We start from the raw sequence: 24,737 nt of genomic DNA, 5'->3' as shown, positions 1-24,737 counted from the left end.
TGGCTAGGGATATAGCTCAGTTGATAGAGTTCTTGCCTAGCACGCACGAAGGCAATCCTGGCTCTCAGGAGACACTTTTTAAAAAGTGCTAAATATGGTGGGAGGCAGAGTAAGGTCAAGCTCTTTGAGTTCAAGGCCAGGCTAGTGTACATATTGAGTCTACATATTGAGCTCCTGGCCAGCCAGGACTTCATAGGAGATCTTGTCTTCAATAAAAAAAATAAATAAATAAAAGTAACTGACAGACTACACAGACATTTTTGGGCTGGTGTGTGTGTGTGTGTGTGCCTGCACACGTGCGCTGGAGACTAGTGTTATCCATTATACAAGTCATATTTAAATTTTGAATGCCTTTCAAATATTTTTATATTATTATTATGGGTGTATATGTGTTGTGTGTGTGGGGGCATTCATGTGCTGTGGGGTGCATGTAGAAATCAGAGGACAGTTTTGAGAGTCAGTTCTTTCTTTGTGGGTTCTGGGGATCAAACTGGGTTGTTAGGCGTGCTTAGCCACCTTGCTAGCCCCCATAGCGTTTTTAAACCTGGGGTCTAAACAACCTTCATACACTGAATTTAGATGTCATGTGTTTTAGTCTCTTTTAACCTAGAGTAATATTGTGTGTGTGCGTGTGTTTCATTTAATTTTTCTTTTCGTTGCACTATGTGGGGTTTGAACCTCACGGTCTCAATCATGCTAAGCAAGCTTTCCACCACTGAGTGTGCTGTTGTACTGTGGTTTTTACTTCCTTGTCTATTTCCCTCCAGAGTACATGCTCATGAGGACCAAGGGCCTATCTATTTTGTACACTGTGCCTTGTGGCTTGAGATAGCTGGGAGCACAGAACTCATTCAGTGAATGTGTGTCTATTGGGTGGACAAATACAAGTGGCCTGGGTAATTATTCACGGATCTTCTCAACGTGGTAGAACAGAACATGGCACAGAATTAACTTTTGTTGTTTTTTGAGACAGGGTCTCTCTTTTATGTAGCTCTGGCTGTCCTGGAACTCACTATGTAGACCAGGTTGGCCTTGAACTCAGAGATTCACCTGCCTCTGCCTCCCAAGTGCTGGGATTAAAGGTGTCCATCACCATACCCAGCAACCATTTTTATTTTTTTTTTGAGACACGGTTTCAGGTAGTCCAGGCTGGTCCCAAATTTGCTATGTAACCGAGAATGGCCTGCAACTTCTGATTTTTCTACTTTTACTTCTCAAGCGCTGGGGTTTCAGGCCCGGACCACTATGCCTGGTTTTATGCTGGGAATTGAACCCAGGGCACCTCACATGCTAGGCAAGTACGTCAACATCTGAGTCACATGCCCAGCTCCAACACAAGCTATTTCTTTGGGCTTGATTTGTAGCAGAGAAAGACTAGAGTGAGGTAGATGTCCATCCACATAAAGAATTAGTGAGAGGAATGGGTTTCCTGCAGCTTTAAGCGAGAATGAGGCCAGTCTGTCTCCGAAAGGAGTGGCTGCAGACACCAAGGAAAGCAAGGTGATGCTGAGCAGGGGATAGCAGGTGATACTGTGGTGGAGAAAAATGTGTGGTGTTTATGAACTGGCCAGATACAGATTTGAGAAGCAGGATACCCTCGTCTTTGGGAGGAAAACCTGTGACTTCTGGGGCTTTGAGGCACAGTGCTTTTCAAAACTAGCAGCGTTTGGGGCTGGGCTATGGCTCGGTTTCCTGCCTACCATCTGCAAAGTGCTGGTTTGATCTCAAGCACCAAAGAACAGGAGCGTGGAGGTGCAAGCTTGTGTTCCCAGCCCCTGGAAAATGGCTGAAAGATGACAAGTTCAAGGTCGTCTTTGGCTACATAGTGAGTCCGAGACTAGCCTGGGCTATATGAGATTTTGGAAAATATCAATCATGAACCAGCAAGATAGCTCAGCTGGTAAAGCACTTGCGGCCAAGCCTGGGGATGTAAGTTCAATCCCTGGCAGGAGAAAACTGAGTTCTACAAGTTGTGCTCTTACTTCCTCAGGCTCTATGGTACACATGTATCTGAACACACACACACACACACACACACACACAAACACACACACACATACCCTATAAAACACAAACTAAGCAAAACCACAGCTAACCAACCAAGCATTGGGGATGTTTAGAGCCCTGTCTCTAGCCCTGTGGGAGAGCAGACATTGTTCTAGACACCCTGTGAGATGTCAAATCAGGCAAGAATCACAAGCAAGGACCAGCTTGCCTCTGGCCAGGGAAGAGGAACGGGGTGGTTTCTGTAAGGGTATGACATTTTTGCTGGACCATTAGGATCCTGGAAGGCATGAGGAGAGGTGTTCCAGGAAAGAGCAGAAGCCTGTGCAGACAGCAGCACTGTGCAGGAGAGGGGAGACCCCAAGTGTTGCCCTCTTACCTTTGCCTGGTGTTCGATTTTGTAGGCAGTCTGTTGAAACTGGCGAATTTCTCGGATAATATGGGAGATCTGCGGGAAGGCAGGGGTGTTTTAGAATAGTCTGCTCTCTCATGCTGCCTTGTCGATGAAAAGGGTCATCGGTAGCTATGTCTGAAGTCACACTCCCTCCTGAAAAACTCCACTGGCTTTCTTTACACCAGCCCCGCTTCTGAGGTGAAACCTGTCTGTTGGGATATCTGTGATAATGTGTATGTGTGTATGGTGTGTGTATGTGTGTATATGTCTATGTGCACGTGTGTGTGAGCGTTGTGCGCGCGCATACACGCACACTGAGCACGTACCCATGCTTGATAAAGAGAACTCCCTCAGGCAGGGTCAAAGGCTTCCCAACACCGCTACAACCAAACCCTAGCTGCCAGTCAAAGTGAAAGGCTTGTGGGTGTCTAATGTGTGCGTGCCTGGAGGCGAAACATAAGGACTTCCCTCCATCACCAAGATGGAGCTTCTCGTTTACGTTGGAAAGACTTGCTTTTTATTAATGTGTAAGCCCATTTTACAGAGTGGGTGCAAAGAGAGGCTCTCTGGTTGGGGTGAGAGAGACATAGATGACCGGAAGTCTTGTGCCTGCTCAGAGTGGTCTCCTTGGGTCCTCTTATCCCCATGTTCTGGATCTTTAGGAGCAGATTTGAAACTTGCTCTCTTAGGTGTTGTTACAGAATGATTTTTCTTTAGTTATGTTAAACAAGCATTTTTGCGAACGAACATTAAAGTGTGGGCTGTGAGGAAAGCGGTGGGCTCTGGGGTCAGACCCAGCATTCAGAACCAGCTCTTCTTTTAACTCACGTGGGAGCCTTGAGCTGGTCGCTTGATTTCGCCCACCCTCCCCTGTAGGGAAGGGTGCTGGGCTAAAGTGGGAAAGGCAGGGGACACAGGGCTAATGCCATTAGTGTCAGTCATGGTTGTTACTGGAGACCTTCCACGGGATGAGCCTGGAACAGGGGCAGGCAGAACAGGCTGTGCTGGGGCGGAGTCTGGGTGGTTCACTCTGGAGTTGTGCCCCGTATACCCAGGGAAACATACCATCCTCATCTTGGAGAAGTTGACCAGGCCGTCCTCTGTGTAATTGGGTGTCCCCTCCTCAATGAAGGCCAAGTCAGTGAGGTACATCCCCAGGTAAGGGACACAGGGTGGGTCACAACTTGGAAACAAATGGCATCCACAAAAAATTTTCACTTAAGGAAAAGAACTTCTGCTAATAACAGAACACCCTGCATGCAAATTCTGCCTGTCTAGAGGCAACAGGATTTCTAGTTACAGAGACTCATAGGGCACATCCAGACTTAGACTGCTAGCCAGGCTGGAGGGTGGGATAGTGTGGAGCTGCCTGGACCCTCACACTGGCTGGGGGAAGGGAATCTTACTTGTGTCTCCTCCTTCTGTGACCCAGAATGCCTTTCTTCGCTTCTCTGATGTCTGTGCAATGGAGCTCCCCAGTTGTTCCCAGCCTCATCCCAGGTCACTGGTCCCCCCTCCCCACTGTTACTCTGTGCTCAGGAACTTCTGGGAAGGCTGGGCCACCCCCACCCAGGTTCCAGCAGCCACACAGTGTAGCTTCTCTAACACCTGTCCTCTTACCTTCCTGGAAGTACCTTCTGGGGAAGGGTGGGTGATTCTCAGGGTCTATGGTTAAAAGAGATGAGACCCTGGTGTGATGGACCAGGCCTCTGATGTGTGGTTCTGAGCAGGGATTTGTAGCCTGTACTATAGCAGCTTTTCTGGTGCCTTGGGAGGGTGCAGGGGAGTTGGGGTTGGTGATGGAGTGAGCCACCATTATCCTCCCTCCTGCATCTTTAGGGGATGCTTGAGATAGTGGTCTGTAACTTCCTCTCAGCACAGAGATACTAGAGGAACTGTTCCTCAGGCTATTTGACACTCCTGCCATGCTGGAGGAAAATGCAGTATAGACCTTGAACTAGGCCTCCTGTCTCCATCCCCCTTGGCTCCCCCCACCGGTGCTGGGGTTAAAGGTGTGTACTGTCACATCAGATTTTTATTGTTGTTTTTGCTTTTTTGAAAGTGGGTCTCTCTACATAACCCTGGCTGATCTGGCCATCACATCTGACTTTATGTGGGGTTGGGCATCGAACCCGGTGCCTCTTGAAAGTTAATGTAAGCACTCTACCAACTGAGTTACATTCCCAGCCCAAGATATGACATTCTAAGCTGCCATCAATCAGTGGTCATCAACAGATAACTATCTAGTAAGATTGCTCTCAAACAATGGTACAGCATTAATCCAAATGGGCCTGTCAGTCACTTGGACAGGAAAATGCTTTTCAGGAAACTGTTCCAGAGACCTTTTAGAAAGTGCGAAGTCAACCTAACCATGCAGGTCATTACACTGGTCCCCTTGGCTACTGCTCACTCTCATCTCTTGAATATGTATCTTAAGCTCTACAGTGAACTCTCTATATCTTCTTCACTGCCCTGTGAACCCTGCCTGTGTCCTTTTGATGAAGACCACTAGGACCAGAAAGCTGAGGAGAGTTCAGGCTAAGAGCCCAGTGACAACAGGCTGAAAAAGATTCCAGGGACAATTGAAACGGGCTGAAGACCCTTACAGGAGGGCCACTGCAAGACTCTGCCTGGGTCTTACTTTTTCAGTCTGCCTAGAGACTATTGTCAATTATCTTCTGCTTTCTGGCCCTTTTCTCATGAAACAGACTCCCCAGCATCACTGGACATGGTTTGTTCTCCATCTCCACAGGGCAGATCTGCCTTACATAAAGATCTTGGTACCCAGAAAGCCCCTAAGCCTTCTGCCCTGTGCCACAGGCAGCAGAGGGTTCTAGGGGAGGCACTTACACAAGCATACAGATGACCTGAAAGGGAAGACAGTCAGGAGAGGGACTCAGACAGAATGGGAGCCACGGAGACAGTTAGGTAGCAGTAGTGGCTGCGGTGGATGAGGAAGCCGTGTGAAGGAGGCAGATGGAGCAACGCCCAGAGGCAGACGGACAGTTGGTGAATGCACAGTGGGGCAGCTCCGGACAAGCACAGTCCACAGGGGCTCCTTAGAGCCCGGGCGGAGGAGAGACGGCCGGACAGCACAGATGGGTTCAACATCTGTCTGAGGACATAAACAAAGTGGAAATGGTCAAGGCGATGGCACACTGAGCTAGAGAAGGATGGACAAGAAGTAGGGCGGGAAGAAAACAAGAAGAGGAGGCAGGAGAGGCTGTCTGGGAAGACGAGTGAGCAGGGCATCCCAGCCAATGTCAAGGGCTGGAGGTGTTGGCTGTCCCGTGACTATGAGCGGTGACCCTCCATTGCGGCTCTTATTGGCTGTGGTCAAGAGGCCCCTTATGAAAGGGAGGAGAGTATTCCTGAAAGCTACAGGGACCCAGCATCTCCAAAGTCCATTGAGAAGCCAGCCAGCAGAGAGACAGGGACAAATGGGGGTGGGGCCTAGTATGGAAGCCTGAAGAAAGCAATAAAAGCAGTTTTGTCTTTTTAGAGCCCGTATCTCATGAATGTGCGGCCAAAGTGATCTGAGTCATGGCTTTCTTGTCAGAGGTACCTGAACCTCATAAGACAGTGCCCAAGGCACACAGCAAAGTACTGGTCTTGGAAGCCAGCTCAGGCCAAGTCCCAGGTTCTAATGCCATGGTCACATGACCTTGGCATGGCCCCTAGGTCTCTGTCTTTTGTCTAGGAAGACAGGATGGAAAGAGCTGCCTTCGAGATGTCATTAGAATCCCATGGGTTGAGGCCAGAGTGTACCTAGAAATCTCACAATGCATCGACAGTTACAAACTGTCGGTAAAATGTATTTCTTTGATTCGAAGATACAGCTGTCAATCACGCATGCACTCATTTTAATGACTATTTCTCCTCGTGAACAAGAAACACAACCACATTAAATAAACCGACTTGACATGCCGGTTATTGGGATTATTAAAATGGAAAATCGTATTTAAGAAACAAGAAATCCGGCACCAACTCTGGTCAAGCACAGATAGGTGCTCTGGCATTTCCCTGGTAAAGAATGGAGGGCAAGGCTGACCCGGTGCCGGGATCTGGCGAGTCTATGAGTCTCACAGGCAGGCAGAGGGGCAGACAGACCTCCTGCTCTGACTGGATGTGGAGAGAAGACACCTTTGTAACACGCTCTACAATTTTAGACACACGAGGAAGAAGCAGCACTTACTTTTTCAGGGCTTCTCTGAGGTTCTTAAATCTGCCCTCTGATGACACAAGCTTTTGGAGTTTGTCAATCAAAGCTTTCGTCTAGAAGGAACCAGAAGCATTTACTAACATTCAACACACATCCAGGCCCCAAGCCCCAGGCTCTGGCCCGTGATCCAACATGCTGACCCGAGGGCTCCAGGCCACGTTTGGATCTGGGGACTTTCTGTGCCTGGTAGTGTCACCCGTGATCTCCTTAGGACTCAGGCTTACTCCCTGCCCTATGTTCCCCTCTTCACACACATCTCCTAGAGCACCGGAGAGAGTAATGACCCTGGAGACTGGCGCCATCCCGAGAGTGATGGTTTATGAGGACTTGGTGGATGACTTGAGGAAGCCTGCACTGAGAGCAGGGACTATCTAAGTTAGAGTTTTTATATTCACGATTGCAGTTTTCAGTCCTGGGAACTGAACCCGGGGATTCTGACATATGAAGCAAGTGTCCTCCACCGAGCTATCTGTCAGCCTTTAGGATTTTCCCACGAGCTGGACCGAATGGATCTGATCACTTTTTTCACACCTTCGCTTTGATGGACCAGGAGCACCATCAATGGTCAAGAACTGAGGAAAAGGGTGGCAGAGGAGCTGATCATCCAAGAAAGGATGGAAAGGATGAAACCCTTGGCCAAGGGTATGTGAAGTGATCAGCCAGACCTGGGCTGCATGAAAGCAGGGCAGAGTATGGGCAGCTGGGTTTACCTGGCAAGGACTGCTACATTCCCAGGGGAGTACGCTGCCCTGGGTCTGTCTCTGCGCTCCTTTCCCTGTCCGGTCTATGGGATGTCTCTTTGAGGTCCTCAGTACCCTCATTTATAGAAGGACATGAGGAAAGTTTTTCCTTTCCAGATATGGCCTTCATAGTCCAGAATGCAGGTGAGAAACCGAGCTGAGGGCAGCCAGGCATCACAAGACCGGGAGCACTCATCGTCCCTAGAGGGACACAGTCACAGGCCATGGTGTGTGCAGTCGTAGAAGATGACAGTGTAAGTGTTGATGCTGATGGATGTTCCCTGTGTACCCTCTGAGGGGGAAGAGAGGACAGAGACATAGCTATAAGGAGAGGGAACACTGGTGTTAAATTGACCCTGCTCAAAGCACAAATGCAGTCTGACCTGATGTCAGAGCCGTGCGACAGCAGGACAGAATTCACACTGAGCTAAAGCATCTGACTCCAAGTTTCCTTTAGAATTGGCTTTCAGCACCCTAGGAAAGCCCACATCGCCAGTCCAGTCTCTACCAGGATCCTGGTGACTACCTGTACCAGTCCTTCTGAGGATGAGGATGGTACCCCCCTCCTCTCCATGCCCACTCATCTTCAGAGGTGGGACCCAAGATGGATTCAGGTCAGATGTGGGGATTTAGTACCAGATCTGGGTCCTCCTCAGCCTCTCTCACCCATTCTCAGCATGCACAAGAGCAATGGCCCGTTCCTCAGACATTCTCTAAGGGGAAGCACTATTTCAGTTATGGTGGATTTGGGGAGACAGAAGCTAAATCACGAGGTCTAGTCATATAGTTCTGGCTTCAGAGGTTCCCATACTTTTAGGTCGTGGACACATATACAGATTATTTTGTGTGTGTGTGTGTGTGTGATTTGTAGGTGTATGTAGAGGTCAGATGACATGCCTCAGGAGTCTTTCTACTCTGAGGATTGAACTCTGGGCTCTGGGGGTTGAACGCAGGTTGAACCTCACCACTTTACCTACCAAACCAGCTCACTGGCCCTATGTAGGTTATTTCTGATGTATGGGGGAAAAACACTCTAGCTCTGAGAAGGGCACAATTTGATTCCTTCCACAGTCCCGTGCCTACTGTATACACAGACTCTCTTTGGGCTGCCACACTCAATCCAGGATACAGTGAGATCAAGGAGTTTTCCCATAGTGTTTCACTTTTAAAATCAGGTCACATGCCTAGGCTGGGCCACCTAGGCTTCCACCTTCTAACGCTCCCTGCGGGGCTAGCCCCGGGTCTTGAGGTGCTCTGGCTAAGTGAGGATATACTAGCAGGAAGAAAAGGGGGAAGCTTTAGATATGGCATTGGGATCCAGGATCAAGCAAAGAACCTGTGTCAGGAGCCCTCTCAAGAAGAAAGATGCTTCTGTGGCCTCCAAAGTACCTCCCTTTCCTGCTTATCTGACAGAAACCACCGAGTGATGAAGAATGTTTCCTCCCAAAGGGACAAAGACAAGTTGTGTGTCAAGAGCAGGTTTTTGTCCCTACAGATACAACTTCCTGGGGTGAAGAACCGCGGGCACACCCCTCCTAGCTGCTGCCACACCAGACACTTCCCCAATGGACAGAGATGGTTTGAAAGATGATGGGTAAAGGAGCTGAAATTAGAAAAGAGGAACAAAAAATTTCAAGGTACATTTGACCCTCCTGTAGAGCCGGACTCTATCTGATGTCATGATTTATTGAATTGGGCTGACACCCCGAAGAAAGCAATGAAAACAAGACTGTGTTTCAGGGAATGTGGCCATCTTGATGCGTCACAAGAGTCGACGGGCTGCCTGCAGAGAAGAGATAATGAGGTTGGCTTTGTCCTTCCAGAATCCATCGGTGCCAAGCACAGGGTAGATGAATAACTACTTCACAGGCTGGAAACATCTGGAGGGCTGGCCGAGTCAGCCGGTTCAGTCTACCATCTAAAGTTGTTGCCAGGGGCATCTTTGACTGTTATTAGACCAGGCCTGCTGCTGGTTCCTGGTTCTGAATGGTGCTCTAGATTGCAGGCCAGGCCACATACATGGACTGCTCTTGTTTTAGACTGTTCTTGGAAGAGAATGGAAGATTTTAGAATGGCCGTGGTGTGTCCCCATCCCCCTCAACTCCCTGAGGAGAATGACACCGAAGAATGTGGCCAAGAAATAGAGCCCATGCATTCTAGAAAGAGTCTAGTAGGGCAGGATCTAGTCTGGAGGGTCCCTGGGAAGGCAACCATCAGCCAACCGTGCAAGGAGGGAGGAGTAAGATAGTAAACTGGAATGGACTTCCTATAACCCTGTCTAAATCCTGGCAAGCTGTATGGACTCAGACAACAAGGGGCTTTTCCAGGTTTTTTTTTCCTGCTCAACCCCTGACTTCAGTTTATGACAGTATGTGCCTGTGTGGCCGGTAGTCCCTAAAGCTCCCAGCTTCTATTCTTTTCCGGAGTTGCTAATATTAAAGACATCTCCCACGACCCTAATCCTGGGCACCCAATGTGCCAATAAGGATGAGGCTCAGCTTCCCTGAGTGTAAGGGGGTGGTCCTAGAGACTCAACAGCTCAGCTGTCCACAGGGGCTTGAGTGTCTGGAGAGCAGAGAGGGACCGAAGAACGAGCATCCCAGAACTTTCCTGGACTGGCTATTTATCTGTGTAGGAAGATTTGCAGAGCTGATGCCTGTTAGTGGGTAAGATGACTACCTGCTCCTGGCTCAGGGAAGATAACGAGAGACAGGCGAGGAAGGGAAAAATGAAGGGGATACAGAGTACAAATTCAGGGTGTTGCAGACAGGCTTCTTGGCGGTGCTGGGTCCTGCAAGACTCTCTCACTGAAAGACCATCCTAGGTGCCTTTAGAGGTTTCCCTGTCTCTGGTGGGGCTTGTCTATCCTTGTGCAGGCATTGACCAAGTTCACCAAGGAAGTGCTGAAGTGTCTCAGAGTGTGCTCTGCTAAGGAGACCTCTCCTTTTGAGCTGTCCCCCAAGGCTCTACCGTACAGAACTTCATCCCAAAGAATTTTCAGCTTATGCCTTTTTAGAGCTTGTCCCAAAGCAAGAAGAGTGCCGCTACCAAATTCGCGGTCTTACAGCTCCCACTGTGGAGTCTTAGCTGCCCAAGGAGGAACTGAAGTCCCCCAGGTCCACTGCCACATCTGGGGGCCTGATAGCTGGTCCTCGCTGACACAATTTTCCTGGAAATCTGGATCCTCAGCTCAGTCCTTTGCTCACACCCGGAGATTCCGGTCTCCCCGCCCCCAACCCCAGCCCAGGCCCATCTGGCAGCAGTGCCAGCTTCCTGCCCGCACCTGCTTAGAAACTTTGAGCCACGTCTTTTTGAGTCGGAAGATTGCACTGCGGTTCATGGAGGAGGTGATCTCCAGCACGGCATTGTAGTTGTGCAGGCAGCGGCATATGTCAGCCACAGCTACCCACTTCTCAATGGTGCTCACCCTTGCATTGATATCCTCATTTCGGATAATTTCTGAAGCAATCAAGTTACTGATCTTTAAGCCAATGCAATAAGACAGGAAAAAAGTAAGAGGAATAAATATTGTAAAGATAATATTATCATTATTTACAGACACAATTTCTTGTTAAGAGTCCCCAAAACAATAAACTGGAAAACTATTAAAACAAATGCTTAGTACAAAAAGGAGACATTTTCCCATAAATTAGCAATTGTCAATTTAAAAACACAGTGAAGCTGAGTATGGTGGCATGTACCTGTAATCCCAGCACTTGGGAGGGAGAGGCAGGAGGATGCCCAAGTCTGAGGCCAGCCTGAGCTACATGTAAAACTTTATCCCAATAAAGTAAAATAAAAACAAATAAGCAAAAATATAATGACAAAGATTTCAAGAAAAAGGTTACCAAAGGATGTAAAAGGCTTAAATAACAGAGAAAGAGATCATATTACCAAATAATAGTATAAGTACCATGTGTTCATAACCCTGAGTTCAACGTAAACCAATTAAACACCCAGTGGAAATTGCTTTGGAACCTAATGGTGTGATTCAAAAGTTCATCTGGAAGAATAAACTGTATTACAAGCCCAGCTCTGAGGGAACTTCCCATCACGTTTCCTTCTGGAAGAGGACACACACTTGGTCTCACATATACAGTAGGCCAGACCTTCCTGGAATCCTGCACCCTGCCAACAATCACAATCACACAAACAAATCACATGGAGTTAGAAGTGATGTGGCTAACAGGGAGGAAGCTGGGCCTAGACATTGGGGAACTCGAACTGCAAGGACCTGGGAAGGCAGGAAACATCCGCTTCCTTGCACATTGCCTGAATCTATAATATTTTAAAGTAAAAAGTAACGAAGCATAATAATAGCTAAATACACATGTATGAAAGCATCACAATGAAACTCATTTCTTTGTATGCTAGTCAAAAATGAATTATAAAAAATCTTTTACAGAATAAAAGACACGATGACTTGTTATTTATAGTGGCATCTCATTTGTACTTTCATAAATAAAGCTTGTCTGAAGTTCGGAAAAAGTAAAACAGCCACACTGGCCAGCCTTACAGACCAGGCAGCAATGACACACGTCTTTAATCCCAGTAGCCGCAATGACAGACATTTTTAATCCCAGTAGTCACAATGACACAGATCTTTAATCTCAGTAGCCACACGAGGTTACCATAGAAACCAGGCAGTAGTGGTGCACTCCCCTAATTCCAGAACTAGAGAGGATTATTAAACGGGAGGAGACAGCTCTCACTCTCAATCTCTTTCTTAGGTTTCCTGGAGGCAGGATCGCCATTTTCAAACTGAGGTCAAAGTAAGAGCCAGTGGCTGTTGGCTTTGTTTTTCTGGTCTTCAAGTTGAACCCCAATATCTGTCTCTGAGATTTTATTAATTGTGCTTCAGTTATTGAAAGAATAAAGGTGTGAAGATGCTATTACATATAAACAAGGAGAGCTGCACCACCAAGAAACCTTCCCTAAAGTACTTGCTGTGGCATGGATGCCAAGGAGGGATGTTGAATGTGAACTTTCCTACACCTGTTTATTATTTTGTGTGTATGTGTGCTTGCCGGAGGGTGGGTGACACTCCACAGTGCATGTGAGAAGAACTTGAGGGAAGGATTCTCTTCTTCCCCCATGTGGGTTCCAGGCATGAAACTTGGGTTATCAGCCTTGGCAACAGGTTTTCCCACGGATATCATTCATGTGGGTTCCAGGCATGAAACTTGGGTTATCAGCCTTGGTGACAGGTTTTCTCACTGATAACATCTTGTTGCCTGGGACGTTGAACTTTAGTATGTACTTATGGAGAACTAACTACTGAAGTTAGGGGGGATGAGAACACATAAGACAGCGTGCGTGTGATCTATCACTAATTAAACTGAAACAGGTACATCTCTCCATATAGACAATGCTGGAATAAAAAAACTTTAAAAAAAAGAATGTAAAAAAAGAAAAGAACAACTTTGAAAAAAAAAAAACCAGGTCAGTGAGATCCTCTACAGGATGGAGAAACAAAACAAATACTTGCTAATTTATTCTACAAAAGCACTGCTGTGCTATGTTCCAGAGATGGGCAACACAAGAAAGGAAAAAATTGGGCGCCTAGCTGTTTACATGCCGTGGCTGCCTCGGGTTTGTACCAGAGGTACACAAGAAACTATGTAATTCTCATTACCATAGCAACATATTAAACAAGGGAAGGATCACATGACCGTCTCAGTAGCTGCATAACAACAGCGGAGAAAAGTCAATGTGTGAGTTGGAGAGATGAGTCAGGGGTGAAAAGCACTTGCTACTGGCTCAAAGGACCTGGATTCAGTTCTCCACACCATGTCATGTTGCTCCCAACCACCTGTAACTATAATTCTATATTAAATCTAGGGGATCTGATGCCCTCTCTGGCCTCTGTGGGCACCTTCATGCACGTGGCACACATAAATATACTCAGGCATATACACAAAGGCATTAAAAAGAAATAAAAAAAACTAAAAAGAAAAGATATGAACTTGTGGCAAAAATTATTGCCATTCACACATATACATTAAAATAAGAGAAGATTAAAAAGGAAAAAAGTCAACATTCATGGTAAAAATGATTGATATTCAAGGAATAGAAAGGAATTTTTCTAACTTTGTCTCCTCTTACATAGCGGAAGATTAAAAGCTTCCCCTGAAAAAGCAAGAACAAGGCACACTGTCTCCATCTCTGTTCCACATTGTCCTGGAGAGAGCTGGGGTGACAGAGGCACCACGGTGCATATGCGGTTGGTGGGCAGCTCCTCTGGCTGTATGCCTGTCTCACCCAAGTCTGGTCCTAGTACTGGAGACCCTAGCCAGTGCCAATCAACAAGATAAAGACATTAGAGGCAAAGGGCTAGATAGCAGAAAATTGAGCTGTGCCGGAGATTAAGATACCCTCTGTCGCAGAGGCACACATTCTGAATCTGAATAGGACGACGGATGTGAACAGAGATGCCAAGTGCCAAACAGTCACAGGGTAGCCTCTGTGTGGGCTCAAAGGGGGACTTTTCTGCCATGTCACATGGGCAGTGCCAGGTAATCGCTTTGAGCCTCAGGTTCTTCCTCTATGGAGTCAATGTCGTGGGTTAAATGAGGTGGAAAGTCACTCCACAGTGGCACACAGTACCAATGAATACATACCCTGTTTCTGGCTTGTTCTTACGCCATTCTGGGTGCACAGAGTGCCAGGGTCAGAAGGCCTCTCCCTCCCTGGCACCGAAATACTGCAACTTCCTCATTTCTTCCTGGCTGACAAGGGCCCTTCTGGATGATGTTTGTCAGGGGGCCCATTTTTTTTTTCTGGATGCTGTCTGTGGCCAGGCAGTCAGGACAAGTGACATCATGTGCTGCCACTTCTGACCATAAAAAGGCTCTTTATTTGTGTTGATTAAACTCAGAGAATGACAATGCTGTGTGCAAAAGCTTTTGGGGCTGGCATAGGCTAGGAGAGGATGAGTCCCTTGGGTGCAGAGATTGGAGCACCATATGGGAAAATTGCGGGGAGAGTTTTTTTTTCAGTGCTGGAGACTCAGCTCAGGACTCTGTATGTGCTGGGTATGCACCTGAGCAATAAGCTACATCCCTCCCCCTTGATTTTTTTTTCTTTCTGAGATACGACATTGCTATGTAGACTTGGTTGGCCTTGAACTTGTAACCCTTTTGCTGAATGTTGGGATTATAGGTGTCTACACAGGAGTATTTTTTTCTCTTACATAGTCATCCTCCATCATGCAGCAATGAAAAACACATGTGCTACCTTGTGCCAATCAGCAGACCTGATCAGTGTCCTGATCAGAGTCAGTTCAAGCCCTTTTTATTGAACACATGGACCACTTTTCTGCTTTAGTGTTTGGTCCCCTCTTAACCACTCTCCATCAGGAAAGTCAATGGTAGAGGGAGTTCTGAGAGATGGGGACTGGACGGGCCAGATGCTGGGCCATTCCAAGCCTGCCTAGGGCAGTCTCAAGCCTAGCCTTTTTTTATCAGCAACTTCAGGGTCTCTAGTCTCTTCAGTGCAAAGTTGTTGCGCAATCTTACCAATCATGAAAGGCACTGTTGTGGCTAGGACATTATATCAGCATGAAGATGAAACTCTTAGCAAACACTTTGGAAAGTCAGAGAGTTTGAACACTTTGAGTAATGTTCATATCTGAGGGAAGATGTTTGCCATTTCCAGACTCAGTTTGCTTATTTCTAAGGCTGAGATGAGGTAAGAAAATAAGAAACACAGCAAGAACACTTTTGGTCTTTTCTGTCCAACCCTTCCTTCTTTCCATCCTTTCTGTGGCTGGTCTGCCATGACCCTACTCTTAGGAGGAGCTCCTTGTGGTGATCATAGGCCTGAGGAAGCTCCTCAGGAGCCATTGCTGGCTGATGGCTCTGGAGGATTTCCAGCTACTCTTCACACGGCCCTTTTATGTTCACCCATTAGCAGATGAAGGGACCAAGAACAAGGTGAAGTGGGCTGGCTCCGGTTACACAGCTGAAGGTGGGGTGCAGCAGAGGGTGTGGTGCCAGCCTGCCCTCCACTCAACCCCTTGGCCGTCCTGCCAATGGAAAGCCTGGCAGAAAGCCACTGTCCACGCATGTGTACTCACGTCATTGAAATGCTTGGTGGTTTTTATGATATAAGGCGTTCTTTCGTTTTTCTCTACCTTCATCCAGCCCTGTCCGAAGAACTCCCTGCAGCGAGGAAAGGGAAACCAGAGCAGATGAAATCAGCGCTGCCTTGCTCATTCAGTGTTGGGTCACTTCTTTGCTTTTCAAGGTGATCATTTATAGGTGAGCAGCCCTTGGCAGAAGCCCAGAGAGGAAGGAACCTTGAGCTCGAGCCCAGCTCTGTGCTGTACCCTGGGTCTTGGATGCTTTACTCATCTGTGAAATGGGAGTGTAACAATAACACTTTCCTCATGGGACCATCATGGGGCTGAAAGGGGATGAGGTATGAGATGGCTGAGCATTGCTGGGAAGCGGGTAGGCACACCAGGTTTTGCTATGGTTCTTGTTTCTACATTTTAGTCAATTGGTAGTGGCTGGTCTTCAGAACAGAGGTGATAGACAGATAACCTCTGTTGACAGAGTGTGTGCTTAGCATGCACAAGGTTCCAGGTTCAATTCTCAACACTATACAAAAGCAGTGGGTCATAAGAGGATAAATGAACCAAAAACCAATTTCAAGCAGTGTGTTCTGGCACAGGGAACCTATTAGGGAAACCACAGATTGCCCATGCTTCTAAGTGATTAGTAGAGGTGCTTAGGTGAAGTCCCACAGGCTGGTGCAGCCATGGGGAGGTGACACCAGTGAACATCTGTCCTGGTCTTGCTTCTGGCAGGAGGTAGGAGTAACACTGTTTCCACATCCTGGGGGTTCCTAAGTATCCAGGCCAACCCTGTCATTAGGTGAGGCTGTATTCATGCCTGTGGGGCTGTGAATATGACCCTGGAAAGCAAAATAAATGCACAGAATGTTCCAGTGATGTGTGGTCTTAGACATGGTGATGGCAGTGTTGGAAAATAATTTTGGAATAATTATTGGAAATTCAGAGAAATGTCTTGGTTGGGAGCATGCTTAGTTTCAGCTGTAAACGTAAAAAAGAAAACTACCTTAATTTACAATGCTAAGGAGCGCCACACACATGAACAGTGTTCACAAATAAATGCTGGTTATTAGATGAGGAGAGACAAAGCAGGGATTACCAGGAAGACTAAAGACAGGGCAGGGCAGACAGTAGCAGGCCCGAGGCTTCATTTAAATCAAGAGTCATTCTGAAATTTGTTCCTAGGGCTTGTACACACACACACACACACACACACACACACACACACACACACACACACACGAAACTCACACACAAATGTGCATACACATGAACACACATAAACACAATATGTATACACATTCATGCCTGTGTGCAAATAAACATGCATTCTTTCTGCACCCCAAGAAAGAGGAATCTTCTGGAAAACTGTGTACATGGGGGGAGGGGGCTGCGCTTACAGGAGACAGGTAAAGAGAGAGACAGGGGAGGAGCATTCTTTCCAAGTTTTAGAGAGTTCAAAGACAGGGATGTGCTGAGGAGGGAGAAGGAGGGAGAGGAGGCAGGCAGCCACACCCACTTACTCATAAGGAATCTTCTTGAAGACAAGGTGATCCAGCAGGGTCAGCTGCTCTGCTATCTCCAGGGCTGAGTGGTTTTCGAAGGGCTCAGCTTTCACACCCTCTGCCTGGGGAAGCAAGGTCAGAATCAGGCCACTGGAGTGATGCTCTGGGCTTCTGACACTTTTCTGAGGATCTCCTCTCAGTTCTGGTGGGTGGATGGGGTACCAGCGAGGAAGCTGGGCCCCACTGCTTGTTGCTCCCTGTTCAGATGTGTGTTTTGTGCTGCCAGAGGACTCTCCCCATCGGTCGCCTACCCTGTAGGGAGCCACCACTACACATGTAGGAAGGAGTCCAAAGCCTGCCCAAGTCACTCAGGTGTAAATAGGCTTCCTGGATTGCAAACTTGGGTATCTGATCCCAGCTGTGATGGGCCACTTCCTCTGGGTTCTTCCTGGTCCTAGGTGGGCTCAACACAATTTTTCTTTAAAACTCATCAGTAGGTGCGATTTGGGGGTTCCGGGGTGTGATTTGCCCCCGGGGGCAGTATTCCTGCCTTGTGAGTAGAAGACAGCTGTCAGCTACCATGTCCCTGACCTATGAGGTTCCCTCATGGATATGACAGGATCTGTCACCTGGGCTTCTACCTGGAGGTACCCAGAAGTTCCAGCAGCTGGCTGAGTGCCCAAGTGGCCTGTCTGCATGGTTGGAAAGGGAAGTGGGGTCCACCCACAGCCAGAAAACATGTCATTCCTTGAGGCCGAGTGCTCTGTTATTTGCCTCCCCCCATTTCTTTTGCAGTCGGTGAGGTCTGTATTGCTAGGCTGGTAGCAGACACTGGAGATATGCAGACCTGCAAACGTGATTCAGACTCAGGGGTTTCACAGAATGAGGACTCAGGGGACAATAGATTCTGTGTGGTAGCCGCTCGGTCATGGGTGTTTCCTGGCAGAGTCACCAGTGCAGAGAACAGAAGCCCAGGTGCCGGAGTGTGGGAGTAGGGAGCACGATGCCTTTGGGGAGGATGAGTTCCTAGGATGTGGGCGTGAGGGCAGCAGGGGCTGGGTTGCAGGACAAGAGCCTTGTGGGGGCATTTCTCCTGTATGCTCTTGGGGATGGGCCCCCTGAAGGTGGGCAGCTCAGTTACAGTCATTCCTGAGGGTCTTATGAAGGTGTCTCAGGGCTGGGTCCAGGATGGCAGGGCTGTGGGGATCACAGAGGAGTCCAGGAGGCCACACTGAGGTGTCACCCAGTGTCCCAGTGGCTATAGGTACTGTGTAGGGACAGGCAACCTTTTCCTCACTTTTGATGTTGTCCAGGACTTGAAGTGTCTTTGGAAGTGGAGGTCTGAGAGACAACTCTCACCTTCCAGAAGGCTTATGAGAACTAATGGGACAAGCCAACTTTCTCTTTCCCATTGATGTCACGGGCCTTGGCTAAGCTGGACCTAACACTCAAAGGCTCTGGGGACCTGTCAGGGATTGGAGTGTACAGAGATGGGGCTCAATAACCTTTTGTTCTAGAAGAGCCCCAAAGGCATTTACAAAGGAAAAGGGCCCTTGTACTCATAGAGTGTAAACATTCCAGCCAGGCCTCTGTTGGCAAACAAGAGCCTAGGGTGTTCTCTACGATGTGGAAGTGGTGGGGGAGGCTAGTCCAGCATCCTGGGCCCAGAGGATCAATCCGTAATAAGTGATGTCTAGGTGCCACCACCTTGCCTGCCTTGGCGGGTCATTGAGCTGTGTGGGCATGCAGAGCTATTCCTGGGCCAGAATGTAGTTAGGCTACTGTTCTCCATGAGGGATGAAAGCAGAGAGGAGCCAGGGCCCAGAGTCCTAAGCTCTTACACTGGATACTGCTAATACACTAGTCAGCCCGGAGCTGAGCTGATGACATGGAATCCACCCCGGGCAGGTCAGAGTCTGTCTTGAACATTCCAACCATCATTAATTCAGTGGCCAGTGGCTTTGGTGGGGTTCACAAAGGTACTCAGGGGATCCTAGTTTAGCACTGAAAGCACAGGAGGTCACCATTCTCTTATGGTGTATGGAGTGCAACCCCTAGCTTGTGATCTTTCATGTTGAACACAACTCTTCCCTGGGGTCCTGTCATTTCAGGGCAGGTTCAGTGAGCACACTGTGACTCCTCAGGATGGGGTGGCATGGCATAGGGTTTGAATTCTTCTCTGGGGTCAGCTGGACCTGAGTGTGAACAGCTTGCATGACTACCACTTCCCGCTGAGTGAATGATTGAGATCTCTGGGCCTCAGTGGCCTCATTTGTAAAATGGGAATAATGATACAAACTTGCAGCATTACTGACAAGAGGCTCTGGAGTCTTTCATAATCTCATGTGGTCCAGCACATAGGTGTCTATGACACCTATGAAGTATGACAGAGAGAGGGGAGGGGTAAGGGAAAGGAGGAGGCTCAGTGGATGAAGAAAAGGGAAGTGGCAGTGTTACTGGTTGGATTTTGCTCCTCAATAACAGAGCAATTTCCTAGGCCCTGGGCCTTGTCTAGAATCTTCATCAGTGTAATGAATTTACAATGAGGCCAACAGGGTGGGCCAACATGACAGATGTCCTTGTAAGATGGGACATATGGACACAGTGGACACAGACACATACACAGAAGGAAGACAACCCAGGGATACCAGAGGATATGACCCCAGGACCATGGAGACATGAACGGCCGGGGGAGGGGTAGTAGTCAGAAACTGAGGGAACACAAAGCTACCAGCCGCTGGCAGAGGCAAGCAAGTGTCCTCCTCTAGAGCTCCTGGGGAAGCATAGCCCCGCACACATCTTTTCTAAAGACTTCCAGGCTCCAGGACAGTGGGAGGAGCACACTGCCTGGGTTGTGACACTTAGCGGCAAAGCCATAGGAAATGCATGCAGGTGATGACTTGGTCAGGGAGTCATGGAGTAATGAGGCTGGGGAGGACGTTGCCTTGGTGATCAGGTGCAATGGTCATCCTGCTCACCATCTGTGTGATCTCTTCTAGTGTGATCTGGTTGTCGCCTGGGTCCTCCTGGGTCAGAGTCCTAGGGAGAGGAAAGCATGTGAGCCCCAGAACACCTCTGACCCTCACCTGGCTGTCTTCTGCAACCTCTGACCCTTGCTTACTGCCTTAACCCTGAGGCACTACTTCTTTCTGTTTCCCTTGTCCTCGTCCGCTTTACTGACTTATTCTTGATCCTTCTGTATGGGGAAGGTCTCTTCCCCAGCCTCCGAGCTTCCTACATACTGTTATGTATGTATATGTCAGGACCCAGAGAGACATGGGTAGGGGCCTCTGAGGTCAGGCTGGGATTGTGGCAGGCACTGCTGTGTGCATATGGAATGATGGGACACGCACCGTGAAGCAGTGCCAGACTTGGAGGATCAGAGTGGACAGGAGATGTTCCTAGATGGGATGCCCCTCAAGCCTGGCTTCATCAGAAGACAGGTGACATAGTGGAATGGAGGCCCAAGAACCCAAGATGGGATAGTGTTGAGTGAGAAGTGAAGAAGGGTGTGGTCAAGCTAACTAGAGTGAATATGGGAACGTATGAGAATATGGGTGGGTAGGGCCGTAGGCCCTTTTGACAGAGTAAGGGCCAGACCTGGGTATGCATAGGGAAGCAGAGAGAAGTCTTTAGGGATTGGCTGAAGGGAGTGGAACTTTGGAGATCAGCCCTGGGAGCCAATGTCAGACTAGGAACTGGACATTCCGAGAACTGGCTCTCTTGAGGGTCCACAGCAGAAAAAGTCCTGCTCGACACAGCCCTCCCAGACCCCAGGAGAACCTGGAGGGAGACACCAAGAGCCTGGGACTGCTTGTGTGCATGAGTATGCCTGTAGGCACTCCACTTAGCTTCTTTCTCTCGTCTTCCCCTTTTCTCTCCCCCCACCCAACACATGCATGCACACAGAATATGTTGTAGATGAGGGAAGGCCAATGGTATCCTAGGACTGTGGTGGAGTGATAAGGTCTCCTATCCTTGGGATAGGAGAGGGGCTGGAGACTCGGGCTATAAGGAGAAAATGCCTCAGCTGGATTTGGGAGAAAGTCCTGAGGCAGATGCAATGCCTGGGGTGTAGAGTTGGCTTGCTGGACATGAGGAGGAGAAACCTCCCTAGCCTCTGGAGAAGCCAGTCTAGGTGGAAGGATGAGAACAGGAGGTAGGGTGCCAGTGAGTCCATGCCATTTACCTTCTGAGAACCTGCAGAAGCCACATGCACCACCTTGCCTGAGCCTTACTACACTCTTGAAGTCAGCATTGTTCATTCATTTTAAATAGGAGAAAATGAGATTTTGCTAAGGGCCATTTTCTGGTCAACAATGAATCACTGTCTGAAGTAGCTCAAATGTTGGACTGTCTGAACCCTGATCTCTGCTAGAAGAGGCAGGCTGTGGTTCATGTTCAACACAGGTCTGAGGACAGACGATTTAACAGAGTTTAAGCCAACAAACATTCCTTGAATGCCTGTGAGCATCATTCAGTAGAACTCTCTGTAGTGAGGAGATGGGCTGGCCTGTGCTGTCTAAGCTAGGAGCCTCTGGCCAACTGAAGCTCTGGGGACTGAGGGACACTATTTTATTGTATTCGATTTTAGTTCGCTGATATTTAAAACGTTGTATGTAGCTAGTACCTATCACATTGGATAGCACATGCTGGACAGGTATTAATAGCCATGGACATACATGGAGAAGGAGTACATGCCCCCAGCCCCAACAGGGTCTCATGTAGTCTAGGCTGGCTTACTATGCAGCCAAGGATGATTTTGAACTTCTCAGACTTCTGCCTTCCAAGTGTTGAGATGACAGCCTGAGAGATGGAATCACAGACATGCGCCACCAAACTCAGCTTATATGGTACTAGAGATTGAACCCAGGCCTATGTAAGTACTCTACCAACCAAACTGCTTGCCTTGCTCCATCAAGGTCTGGTGAGGGGTGGGGAGAAGAGGGGTAAGTACACAGAGCACCCATGCTTGACTCTAGAGCAAGGGACATGGCTCCCAGACATCTGGGGCTTATACCTACACTGATAAACTCCTGGCCAGTCTGGCTACTGTGGAGGTATAGGGCAGGACCCTGTCCTAGAAGGTCATCCTAGCAGGAGGACCATGCAGCTCTTACCTGATAATGTTGGCCGCTGCCTTTCGCTCCTGTGTCAGCAGCTCTGGATCATGCATGACCTCTTCCAGGAAGCTGATCACCTTGCTTTTGAGCTTACTGTTGCTTTCAAAGTCCTGTAGGAAGACGGGCAGGTAGCTCTGGCTGCAGTCACCAGACTTTCCTGCAGTTCTCTGAGGCCAGGCTGAAGGAGGGAGTTTCTATTTCCGCCCATGGTGGTTACCTGCTTTTCTTGTCTTGTCACTACTTCCAGCAAGGCCACAAGTGGGGCTTCAAGGCTCCTGGGCACAGGGCACTGGGGCAAGACCAAGACCACCCCCTAGCTGTTGTACCCTAAGTTAGGGAGGCCCAAGCCTACTTGTACTCTCCTTGCAGACAGGTGGCCAAACAGGCCCCTTGTCTTCTTGACGGTCCTTGTTTCCCTTTCCCAGGGAACCTGAGCAGGTCCTCCTGGCAAAATGGGATCCCCTTCCTGCTGTTGACCTACTACATTGTCTGCTATCACTTCCAGCCACTGGGAAACAATTGTTCCTGGAGCTTGGTTCCACCCACCTGAGAGTGCTTGGAGACCCAGTGGCGGAGCACATTCAGCACACGGTTGGTGGCAGCTCTGCGGATCACAAACTCCTTGTCGCCATTTCTCTGGTCAGGGGGAAACCCTGGCAGTGCTAGAGGAAGGGGGAGAGAAGGACAGGAGGGGGAGCTTGCTTAGCAGACATGGTTTGTCAGAGAGCCTTGGACGGGACACTTAACCGAGTTCAGACCCAAATGAGAGGCCATGAAGCCTCAGGGGATGCAGTTCTTCAGCACCCAACCTCTGTCATACCTGCTCCATTTAGAAGGTTCAGGAAGCTCCCACCAATGAGAGTATACAGGGTACCCGAGACCAGAGCTCTCCAGGAACCCCCCCCCCCTTCTAACCTTTGGTGTGGAACCGTTGCTGTGGAAGTGGGTGCCGAGGGCTCTCTCGGTTGGCGTTCTTTGCTGTGAGTAGAATTTGGCCGAGGATCAAAGGGGACTGGGGAGGGAGAATGGGACTCCAGGATGACAGGCCAGCACTGGCAGGGCCTGCAGGAAGAGTGGGAGGAAGTGGTAACAACAGGTCAAAGTGGATAGAGGAGAGGGTAAATCTAGGGGCGGGATGTGTGTGCGTGCGTGTGTGTGTGTGTGTGTGTGTGTGTGTGTGTGTGTGTGTGTGTATAAGGATAACCCTTAGGCCATCCTTCTAGGGGTTGAGGTTGACAAGCAACCCAGTTAAGACTTTACTCCATTGATGATAGGACATAGGAACAGACTGCATACTAAACACACAGTGGCCCTGGCTACAGGCCTGGGTGTGCAGAGCCTAGCTGGTGCCGAAAAAGGGGCTCCATTCCAGCCTCCACGAGAGGAAGGATCAACAGGGCAAATAACAGAAAGCAAGGCTTCATGTCCAGTGAGTCAGGATAGCTTCTTGGAGCAGGGAGCTTTCCAGAGGAACTGTAGAAGGACCCACCGTGGCATCTGCAATGTGCATCAAACACTTGAGGAAGGGAAGGTCTCATGCCTGTGGCTGTCACCCGTGCCACAGAACCATGGAGAAAGGGGGTACCCATAAGCAGAGACGTCCACACACCTGTGGTGGCCAAGGACATCCTGCGATACTGATACTTCTCCTTGGTTGGGGTGCCCTCGTTGGCTCCCGCCGTGGCTATGGCAAAGGCAGAGGAAGCTGAGAGGGCGCTGCGGTTATTGTCCAGTTCACGACATGAGGTCATCACGACTCCATTGTTGAAGTTAAAGAGTGGGAATTCTGTGGAGAGGAGGGAGCTGATCCTCAGCCATTCCTCAGTCCTTTAGGTTGGTAGACATTCAGATAGCCCAACCTCAAGACTGGAAGCTCTTCCTCTATGCCCAGGGATGGAGACGGGCTCAGGAGGTACTGTGTGTGTGTGGGAGGCTCTGTTCCCTGTAAGAGTGATGCCACAATAGTCCTAGAGAATATTACCTCAGGGAAGGAAGGCTCAGCTAGCCTTTTGCTGCTTAGAAGGTTGGGAGCGCCTTTCTATTTCTAAGACTTGTCAATTCTTGGTTTTTCTGCGCCCAAAGCATCATGAGCTGTCTGCTTTCAGGGTACTGGGTCTAATGGTTACAATTTATATTGACAGGGTTATGGGCATGGTGGGACTGAGATGATCTTGCACTTGATCTTCTACCTGGGTTGAAATTCTCCCACCTCTCACTGGCTGTGCAACTATGGGAAAGTTCCTTCAACTCTGGAGCCTCAGGGATCTCCTCTGGACAGTACAGATATGACCAAAGGTAATCATAAAAAGGAGATGGCAGAAAAAAGTTCAAAAAGCTATATAAACATGGAGACCTGCTGATGGTAATAATGACAATGAGCTGTGCGGTCAATTCCAGAACCCTTTGGCTTCATCTTACAGGATTCTAGAGCCTGAGGGGTAACTGGCTTGCTTTAAAGACTCTAAGCTAACTTCTTCCCTTTCTTTCGCTTCTTTTCCCTCCCCTTCCCTTTTCCTCCCTTCCTTCTTTGAGATGTCTCCTTCCCTTCTTTCTGAGATCAACTCTCTTTTGCCTCTGTCTGTCTGTCTGTCTGTCTGTCTGTCTGTCTGTCTGTCTCTCTGAGATAGTATCTCTCTCTCTCTCTCTCTCTCTCTCTCTCTCTCTCTCTCTCT

The 24,737-nt window shown here is 48.7% G+C and overlaps 1 protein-coding gene across 1 annotated transcript in view; it reads right to left on the bottom strand.

The window, feature by feature from the left end:
* Rasgrf1 (Ras protein specific guanine nucleotide releasing factor 1) overlaps positions 1 to 24,737 on the bottom strand; it is a 109,803-nt gene that overhangs the window by 3,438 nt on the left and 81,628 nt on the right. Inside the window, exons 18-28 of the mRNA XM_026789004.1 lie at positions 23,675 to 23,851; positions 22,981 to 23,127; positions 22,612 to 22,727; positions 22,063 to 22,175; positions 19,921 to 19,981; positions 16,961 to 17,064; positions 15,438 to 15,522; positions 10,644 to 10,841; positions 6,594 to 6,673; positions 3,464 to 3,581; positions 2,384 to 2,452 (exon numbers count right to left, since the gene is read on the bottom strand). Of these exons, the coding sequence (XP_026644805.1) occupies positions 2,384 to 2,452; positions 3,464 to 3,581; positions 6,594 to 6,673; positions 10,644 to 10,841; positions 15,438 to 15,522; positions 16,961 to 17,064; positions 19,921 to 19,981; positions 22,063 to 22,175; positions 22,612 to 22,727; positions 22,981 to 23,127; positions 23,675 to 23,851 (1,268 nt within the window). The remainder of the gene's footprint in view (positions 1 to 2,383; positions 2,453 to 3,463; positions 3,582 to 6,593; positions 6,674 to 10,643; positions 10,842 to 15,437; positions 15,523 to 16,960; positions 17,065 to 19,920; positions 19,982 to 22,062; positions 22,176 to 22,611; positions 22,728 to 22,980; positions 23,128 to 23,674; positions 23,852 to 24,737) is intronic.

The sequence above is a fragment of the Microtus ochrogaster genome, unplaced genomic scaffold, assembly GCF_000317375.1.
Source record: "Microtus ochrogaster isolate Prairie Vole_2 unplaced genomic scaffold, MicOch1.0 UNK12, whole genome shotgun sequence".
Classification (NCBI taxonomy): Eukaryota; Metazoa; Chordata; class Mammalia; order Rodentia; family Cricetidae; genus Microtus; species Microtus ochrogaster.
Note: the sequence above shows the minus strand (reverse complement) of the source record. Positions and strands in the feature narration are given on the sequence as shown.